At 42.7% G+C, this 9,987-nt stretch overlaps 1 protein-coding gene across 1 annotated transcript; it reads right to left on the minus strand.

Annotated features, from left to right (window-relative positions):
* Positions 1–7,898: 7,898 nt before the first annotated feature.
* On the minus strand, positions 7,899–9,155 carry RFPL4B (ret finger protein like 4B). The gene is given in 3 exon segments (XM_061131803.1): positions 7,899–8,399; positions 8,401–8,517; positions 9,099–9,155. Coding segments are annotated over 3 exon segments (675 nt in total).
* Between the last annotated feature and the right edge of the window lie 832 nt (positions 9,156–9,987).

Below are 9,987 nucleotides of genomic sequence, written 5' to 3' on the forward strand. Positions count from 1 at the left end.
TTCTGTGTCTCTTTTTCTGTTCTGCATATAGGGTTATCGTTATCACCTTTCTAAATTCCATATACATGTGTCAGTATGCTGTAATGTTCTTTATCTTTCTGGCTTACTTCACTCTGTATAATGGGCTCCAGCTTCATCCATCTCATTAGGACTGGTTCAAATGAATTCTTTTTAATGGCTGAGTAATATTCCATGGTGTATATGTACCACAGCTTCCTTATCCATTCATCTGCTGATGGGCATCTAGGTTGCTTCCATGTCCTGGCTATTATAAACAGTGCTGCGATGAACATTGGGATGCACGTGTCTCTTTCAGATCTGGTTTCCTCGGTGTGTATGCCCAGGAGTGGGATTGCTGGGTCATATGGCAGTTCTATTTCCAGTTTTTTAAGAAATCTCCACACTGTTTTCCACAGCGGCTGTACTAGTTTGCATTCCCACCAACAGTGTAAGAGGGTTCCCTTTTCTCCACACCCTCTCCAGCATTTATTGCTTGTAGACTTTTGGATAGCAGCCATCCTGACTGGCGTGTAATGGTACCTCATTGTGGTTTTGATTTGCATTTCTCTAATAATGAGTGATGTTGAGCATCTTTTCATGTGTTTGTTAGCCATCTGTATGTCTTCTTTGGAGAAATGTCTGTTTAGTTCTTTGTCCCATTTTTTGATTGGGTCATTTATTTTTCTGGAATTGAGCTGCAGGAGTTGCTTGTATATTTTTGAGGTTAATCCTTTGTCTGTTTCTTCATTTGCTATTATTTTCTCCCAATCTGAGGGCTGTCTTTTCACCTTACTTATAGTTTCCTTTGAGTACTACTGCTTTTTGAGGCAACTAGAGTTCTATTCCCCAAACTGACTCCACCTCTGCCCTTCAGTTCAGTCACTCAGTCGTGTCCGACTCTTTATGACCTCATGAATTGCAGCACACAAGGCCTCCCGGTCCATCACCAACTCCCAGAGTTTACTCAGACTCATGTCCATCAAGTCCGTGATTCCATCCAGCCATCTCATCCTCTGTTGCCCCCTTCTCCTCCTGCCCCCAATCCCTCCCAGCATCAGGGTCTTTTCCAATGAGTCAACTCTTCGCAGGAGGTGGCCAAGTACTGGAGTTTCAGCTTCAGCATCAGTCCTTCCAATGAACACCCAGGACTGATCTCCTTTAGGATGGACTGGTTGGATCTCCTTGCAGTCCAAGGGACTCTCAAGAGTCTTCTCCAACACCACAGTTCAAAAGCATCAATTCTTCAGCGCTCAGCTTTCTTCACAGTCCAACTCTCACATCCATACATGACCACTGGAAAAACCACGGCCTTGACTAGATGGACCTTTGTTGGCAAAGTAATGTCTCTGCTTTTTAATATGCTATCTAGGTTGGTCATAACTTTCCTTCCAAGGAGTAAGCATCTTTTAATTTCATGGCTGCAATCACCATCTGCAGTGATTTTGGAGCCCAAAAAAATAAAGTCTGACACTGCTTCCACTGTTTCCCCATCTATTTCCCATGAAATGATGGGACTGGATGCCATGATCTTAGTTTTCCAAGGCAAACCATTCAATATCACGGTAATCCACGCCTATGCCCCAACCAGTAACGCTGAAGAAGCTAAAGTTAAATGGTTCTATGAAGACCTACAAGACCTTTTAGAACTAACACCCAAAAAAGACGTCATTTTCATTATAGGGCACTGGAATGCAAAAGTAGGAAGTCAAGAAACACCTGGAGTATTTGGCCTTGGAGTACAGAATGAAGCAGGGCAAAGGCTAATAGAGTTCTGCCAAGAGAACACACTGGTCATAGCAAACACCCTCTTCCAACAACACAAGAGAAGACTCTACACATGGACATCACCAGATGGTCAACACCAAAATCAGATTGATTATATTCTTTGCAACCAAAGATGGAGAAGCTCTATACAGTCAGCAAAAACAAGACCGGGAGCTGACTGTGGCTCAGATCATGAACTCCTTACTGCCAAATTTAGACTTAAATTGAAGAAAGTAGGGAAAACCACTAGAGCATTCAGGTATGACCTAAAACCTCTGCTCTTAGCACCAATTAAAACCTTTCTGTATACATCCAGTCCTCACAATTTGTAACAGTGAGAGAGATTAGCCGGGGGACAGGAAGGAAAGAAGGAACTAACATAGATGGATGAGGAGGATGGGCATACCCAGATGCTTTCTCCTATCAGTTCATTAGTAATACCAGTTGTCTCATTACTAAAAGACTAGTCAAAATGCAGTGTGTGCATGCTAAGTAGCTTCAGTTGTGTTTGATTCTTTGTGATCCCATGGACTATAACTTGCTAGGCTCCTCTGTCCATGGGGATTCTCCAAGCAAAAATGCTGAGTGGATTGCTACACCCTCCTCTAGGTGATCTTTCGGATCCAGGAATCAAACCCGAGACTCTTATTTCTCCTGCATTGGCAGGTGGGCTCTTTACAACTAGCACCACCTGGGAAGTCCCAAAAATGCAGTACCTCTTCCTAAATATGTTAAAAGTACTTTAGAAACTGGGATTAAGAAGATGTTTGCAACATGATAAAGAGTATGTCAAATAAATAGCCAACTTCACTAAAGATAATAGATGACGTCACTCAGTTCAGTCACTCAGTCGTGTCCAACTCTTTGCGACCCCATGAATTGCAGCACACCAGGCCTCCCGGTCCATCACAAACTCCCGGAGTTTACTCAAACTCATGCCCATCGAGTCCGTGATGCCATCTAGCCATCTCATCCTCTGTCGCCCCCTTCTCCTCCTGCCCCCAATCCCTCCCAGCATCAGGGTCTTTTCCAATGAGTCAACTCTTCGCAGGAGGTGGCCAAAGTACTGGAGTTTCAGCTTCAGCATCAGTCCTTCCAATGAACACCCAGGACTGATCTCCTTTAGGATGGACTGGTTGGATCTCCTTGCAGTCCAAGGGACTCTCAAGAGTCTTCTCCAACACCACAGTTCAAAAGCATCAATTCTTCAGCGCTCAGCTTTCTTCACAGTCCAACTCTCACATCCAACATGACCACTGGAAAAACCATAGCCTTGACCAGACAGACCTTTGTTGGCAAAGTAATGTCACTGCTTTTTAATACGCTATCTAGGTTGGTCATAACTTTCCTTCCAAGGAGTAAGCGTCTTAATTTCATGGCTGCAGTCACCATCTGCAGTGATTTTGGAGCCCCAAAAAATCAAGTCTGACACTGTTTCCACTGTCTCCCCATCTATTTCCCAGGAGATGATGGAACCAGATGCCATGATCTTAGTTTTCTGAATGTTAAGCTTTAAGCTAACTTTTTCACTCTCCTCTTTCACTTTCGTCAAGAGGCTTTTTAGTTCCTCCTCACTATCTGCCATAAGGGTAATGTCATCTGCATATCTGAGGTTATTGATATTTCTCCCAGCAATCTTGATTCCAGCTTGTGCTTCTTCCAGCTCAGCATTTCTCATGATGTATTCTGCATATATGTTAAATAAGCAGGGTGACAATATACAGCCTTGACGTACTCCTTTCTAATTGGCTACAAACAGCACAATTTACAAGAAGGGCCCAGGGCTAAACAATCTGGCTGAATTATCTCATTTAACCATCACAATAATTCTGAAACCTGGGTTTCTTATTAATCCCTCTTTACTAATCAGGAAACTGAGGCATGAAGAAGTTAGGAAGTTAGATAACTTGTCCAAAAATCACATAACTGAAAGTAACAAAAATAAGGTTTGAACACCAGGAAGCTGGCTCTGGCAGAAAGAAAGCTAGTGCTCTTGGAGAGGAGTGAGGGGAGAGAGTAGGGGAGGGCATCTGAGAGAATTTGTTCTCACTGATCTATTAGTCCTTGCAGGGTTTAAAACAGGAATGACCTGATGGATAGTTTAAAAGAATTGTTCTGGTGCCCAAGTGGAAGTGAACTATGGAAAGGCAGGAGTGGAGCAAGAAGTTAGGAGGCTGTCACAACCATCCAGATGGGCTAAGTGTGAGGCTAAGATTAGAGGTGTAGCAATAAACATACTAAAGAGTTGGAAATGTGAAATATTTTGCTACGGATAAATACCAGTTGGCAACAGAATGAGCATGTGACCCAGACCCATCATTTCCCTTGGGCCACAGTGATTCAGATAGGAAAAAAGAAACAGGCTAATCATGGGCCACTGGCATTTTCCCTGAATGTTCGATGAGAAGAAAAAAAAAAAAAAATCACTCAGTTCCTTTAGCTGAGATGAAAGAAAGCTTGGAACTTAAATGCCCCTCAAGAAGAGCTAGAAAGTCCCTCAAAACAAGGGTCCCCAACCTCCCAGTTGTGGACTGGTACCTCCTGTAAGATCAATGGTGACATTAGATTAGACATAGAGTGCACAATAAATGTAATGTGTTTGAGTCATCCCCAGACCTCTCCCCTCTCTTCTCAGTCCACGGAAAAATTTTCTTCCATGAAACCGGTCCCTGGTGCAAAAAAATGGTTGGGGACTGCTGCCTTAAAGCAAATGGTCCTAGAGAGAACCTCTAGTCCTAGCAAACTGGGGCTGCCGTCTCTTTAGCACTCAAAGACATGAATAGCCAGGGACTTTCCCAGATTTTCAAATAGCAGTTCTAACCTATTGGTGAGTTGTGAAATAAAATTTAGTGTGAGGCCAGCATTTTTTCTAATATAATATAATAAAATAAAATTATAGTGTATCACCCATCATAGTTATTATCTCAGAAAACTTTTGTTTCAATATTACAAACACCTGTTAAGGTGGATTGGGGTGGTCCCCACCCATGATGCTCCATGTCAGAGAAGGGCAAAGAGACCCCTGAAATAAAATCACGGGGATCAATAACAACAGCAACAAAACACCCAAACTGAGCTGTTCCTCACTCCCAATGGAACTAGAAAGAAATACAAGGTGACAATTCTGTTAGGGAACCATTTACCAAAATTGCCCACCTTGGCTAGATACAATGATAACCAATTGCAGGAGTTGTCTCACAATAGGAGTTCCTGATTAAGAACATGTTGCTGCCACTGAAATTAACCGGGAGAATTCAGGAGGGACCAAGAGGAGGAAGGAGATGCCAGCCCATAATATTGTCCTACCAATCTCCTAGAAACCTTTGCCCTGGAATCCGTCTTGGCTGAGAGATGCTAGAGCTACCAGGAAGGACCCTGAGTCAGATCAAATATGGGCCAGACAAGATGACTGGCCAGAGACAACCCAGAAACTGACCCTATTACCATAAAACCTGAGTCTGTAAGCCATGTGGCCGAGCAGCTCTCCTGGGTCCCTCATCCTGCCACTCTCCTCCCAGCCGCCACCCCTTTCCAATACAGTAAATTCCCTACATAGGAATGAGTTCCTTTCTGAGAGTGCGTTTGTTAAGTCCAATTTGTTGGGAAGTCCAACAAGCTAACATAATAGGCTATATAGTACTGTTCTGTGATAGGTTTAAAATACTTTTCACACAAATAATACATAAAAAATGAACAAGCAAAAAATAAGAAAACATTTTTCATCTTACAGTAAAGTACCCTGAAAAATTCAGTAGTACAGTACAATAGCTGGCATACAGGGGCTGGCATCGAGGGAACAGGTGAAAAGAGTTACTGACTGGAGGAGGTAAAGGCGGGAGATGGTAGAGCTAAAGGATCATCAGCAACAGGAAATGCAGAGCAAGCTGAAATTTCACTCACTCCTGACGTTGATGGCACAGGCTCTGGTTTCTTGCTGGATTCATTTCTATCCACCCTCTTGGGAAAAAAAAAAAAAAAAAAAACACCAATCCAGTGATGTCTGGGTAGTAGATCTCTTTTTTTCTTGTTATAGATGACATGGTAGCACTGGATTGCACTCTGAACGGCTGCTACAACTTTCATGTACTGTCCTGCGTTCCAGTCCTGTGGACCAAAAACCAATAGTGCCTCCTCAAATAAGGAAAATCCTCTTCCCGTTTCTGCTTCCTGCATCAGGAATCTCATTGGCTCTTCAGTTACTTCTTCCTTCTCTTGTCTCTCATCCTTTCTCCGAGTCTCCAATTTCATCATTAGTAAGCTCCTTGTGTTGCATAGCAAGTTCCATCATTCTTACTTGGCACTTCTCAGCAGTACCAGCTATACCGCTGCTGCTTTTATGCTTGCTTCAGGACATCCTGGACTTGAAATAAGGTTACTGTACCAGTGTACTCTATACAGTACTGTAAAGTCTTTTGTTTTGTCAGTACTTGTGTCTTTTCAGATAATTCATTTCCAAGTGTTGGACAAGAGCCACTCTCAGGCCCTGGAATGGACCCTCTTCCTACAACAATTCTGGGTCTCTGGGTCTCTTTGGAAAAGAAGTCAAAGGCAGAGTCCAGAATATGTCCCAACCCAGCTCTTAGAGGACAGAAGTGACCTTGGAAGTGGCTGACTCAGTAAAATTTTAAAAATACAACCTGAAAGCACCTGTATGGTTTGAAAAGGAGCCATCATGAGCATTTAAGACTGGGGTGTGGGAAACTGCAGGCTAGGACAGTGTGGGTGTCGTGGAGAGGGAGGGGTACAAACTTCAGATCGGATGTGTGAGGACTCAACATTCTAAACAGTCATTTCTCTCCTTACATAATCGATTCCAGAAAGTTCATAATCTTAGAGAAACTGTTACTGGACCAACCTTGGGTCTGCCCACCCATGTGTAGTAAAGGCAATCCACTGACAGGGCTGTGGAGAAGGAAAGTGCAGTATTTATAGCAGGACATCAAGCAAGGAGTCCAGGACAGCTAATGTCAAAATACCTGAAGCCCCAGTGGGTTTCAGTAAAGCATTTTTAAAGGCCAGGTGAGGAAGGAGCATCCCAGGGCTTGCGATCAGCTCCTGCACAATTCTGATTGGTTGATGGTGAGGTAAGAGGGTAGGGTCGCTGGGGTTAACATTATCAGTCCTTAGGCAGTAGCAGGCCTGGGGGCTATATGTTCATGGTCATCAAGGAGTTAACTTCTTCCATTTGTTAGGGATTTTAGCATCCATAAAACAACTCTGGAAATGTGCATCAGATACTACTATCTACACACTTCAGAGAGGAGCTAAAGCAGAGGATATAGGGGAGGGGTTTGTCCCAGAAAGGCCCATGGGGTTCTGCTTGGTTACAAAACTTGATACTCTCTGACTGACCCTATTGGCACCTCTTTGGCCATCATATATACCATACCACTTTGACAACCACCCAATACACCAATTATTTTGAGCATTCCAATTAGAAAAAAAGGGCTGCACTTGTGACTCAGTGGTAAAGAATCCACCTGCAATGTAGGAGACACAAAAGACACAGATTTGATCTCTGGGTCAGGAAGATCCCATAGAGGAGGAAATGGCAACCCTCTCCAGTATTCTTGCCAGGAAAATCCCATGGACAGAGGAGCCTGGAGGGCTACGGTCCAGTGGGTCACAGAGTCAGACATGACTGAGCACACAGCATGCATTAGAACAAACATGAATCACCACTAGTGATATCTACCTCAGTGAAAGGTTCTGTTTTTCGAGAGAGTAAAAATGAAAATTTTCTTTCTTTCCCAGTACCTTTGTCTCTCACATTTGAATTTCATAACATCTCAACCTGGCATCTCATTCTTTTTCCCAAGACAGTTATCATTATCAGGAATTTTACTATAGTAAAGGTATTAAATAATGAAAAAGACACTGTTTCTATCCACAGAATGTAATAATTTAATTTATAATCTACAACTCCCCATTGTACATACTACAAAATAAAGGTACAATGCAGTCTCTGATCATCACAGATATTTGACTGAGAAACAGAATTATCCCCAAGTAAAGGCTAAAAATCTGAGGTTTAAAGTGCCTAATAACACCCCTCTGTAGTCCCAGAATTATTTAGCGTCAAGGTCTACAAAATATACCCCCAAATCAATTAAAAAATTGCCTATCAACAAAGTCTACCAAATTGCCTCTTCTTTGGTCATTCTGACGTTTTTCACATGGAAGACGTCATTCATCTCACTGGAGGAGCCTAGAAAGGGATGAACTTCTGATGGACAGATGGTCAGGAGGGCAGCATTACCACCTTCTCTGGGCAACTCAGGACAAAAGAATGGACACAAAGGCTCCAAACAGGAAATATTACTATTTATATAGATGAGGGCATCATGGCTAATATCAAAAAACTTGATTTCTTCCAACTCAATGTCTAGAAAAATTCTGACTCAGCTAAGGCAAGGGCTTGCAGGAATTCTGATTTCTGGGATGGAGCAGGTATATATTGTCCCAGCCTTCATGCTGATGACCCAGAAGCCATGTTCAGAGGAGAAATCACTCTTCCTCTTCCTGTGGATCGATTTTTTGCAGATTCCCAGAGCCCACTCATTACTCTTCCCCACTTCTACCTCCCAGTAATGGCAGCCAGAAGAGAAACACGGAGTGTCCAGGACACAATGCCTGTGGAAATCTCTGGGGATGTTCCATCAGGTTTTGGCAGATCTTCCCACACTGGACACTCCTTAGGTCCTCAGAGAGGACAAGGAAGGGGTTGGTGGTGTCTGCGTCCAGAGTTATGTCCTCTCAGAACTTCAGGTACTCATTATTCCTATGCAGACCTTCTTCCAACTGGGAACCATGTTGGGCCATGAGAAGAATCATTTCTCTAATATTCCATGCCTCCAAAAGAGGATTCTCAGTGACAACTCGGCATACAGGAAAGATCAATTTCAGATCCTTCTGTTCTCCCATCCAAGTTTGCGTGCAATGAAAGCAGAAAGTGTGGGCACAGGAGAGAGCAATGGGGTTGAGGTAAATCTCCTGACAGACTGGACAGACTGCTTCCTCTTGTAGATGGTGGGACATGGTCTCTAAGGCTCACTCTTCAGGAGAACTGAGCCAAAATGGCCCTTTATTAGCTTCTGGGGGTGATCAGGAGCCTTCAGTACATGATCAGCTCTTCAGTAATCAGGATATACCTAAATCCAATGCAAAAATTAAATAATATAAATCTTTCTATAGTTTATACATGAAAGTAACACTAAATCACCAGAGAATCATAGCAAAGGCACTGTCCATAAGGAAAACTATCCAAACTTTAAGTGATCACAAGAAAGAGAAATAGGACAGAGGACATTGTTTTTTCATGGGGGAAAGCTTACCTTTTCTGGAGACTTCTGGGTGAAGTCTTGTCTGCTCTGACTGCAGCTTCTCTCCATGGGAGCTGAGCTCAGCTGGGTCTTTTTTTTTCACTCCATTGGGTCTTTAGCAGGAATCAGGGGTGCAGTCTTCACCCCTAAACAGCATTCCTTTGAAAGTCACTTGTAGTTGAAAAAAAAGAATTTCCATATCTAAATGCAATCATAAAAAAGGGGGTACATACTGAATGGGAGAGAGCATTTTATATATCTGGGTTATATATATAACAGTTTACATACACACACATACACACACACACACACACACATATATATAACTGGTTTATATATTTGGGTTAACATCCAAAACATACAAAGAACTCATACAATTTAAAAAAATCTAATTTTAAAAACAGGTAGAGAATCTGTATAGATATTTTTGTAAAGAAGATATAAAAGTGACCAACAGCAACATGAAAATATGCACAACATACCTACTCATCAGAGAAATGCAAATCAAAACCACAATATCACCTCATGTGTGGGTGCTCAGTCACTTCAGTTGTGCCTGATTCTTTGCGACCCTGTGGACTGTAGTCTGCCATGCTCCCCTGTTCATGGGATTTCCCAGGCAAGAACACTGGAGTGGGTTGCCATGCCCTCCTCCAGGGGATCTTCCTGACCCAGGGATCAAACTCAAGGATCCTGTTCAAATGGCAATCATCAAAAAAATCTGCAAACATAGTAGTCTCTGTGGAGAACAGTATTGAGGTTCCCTGAAAAAAACAAAAATAGAACTACTATATGATCCAGCAATTTCACTCCTGGGCATATAGCTGGAGAAAACCATAATTCAAAAACATACATGCACCCCAGTGTTTATTGCAGCACTATTTACAATAACCAAGACATG

The sequence above is a fragment of the Dama dama genome, chromosome 28, assembly GCF_033118175.1.
Source record: "Dama dama isolate Ldn47 chromosome 28, ASM3311817v1, whole genome shotgun sequence".
Taxonomy (NCBI): domain Eukaryota; kingdom Metazoa; phylum Chordata; class Mammalia; order Artiodactyla; family Cervidae; genus Dama; species Dama dama.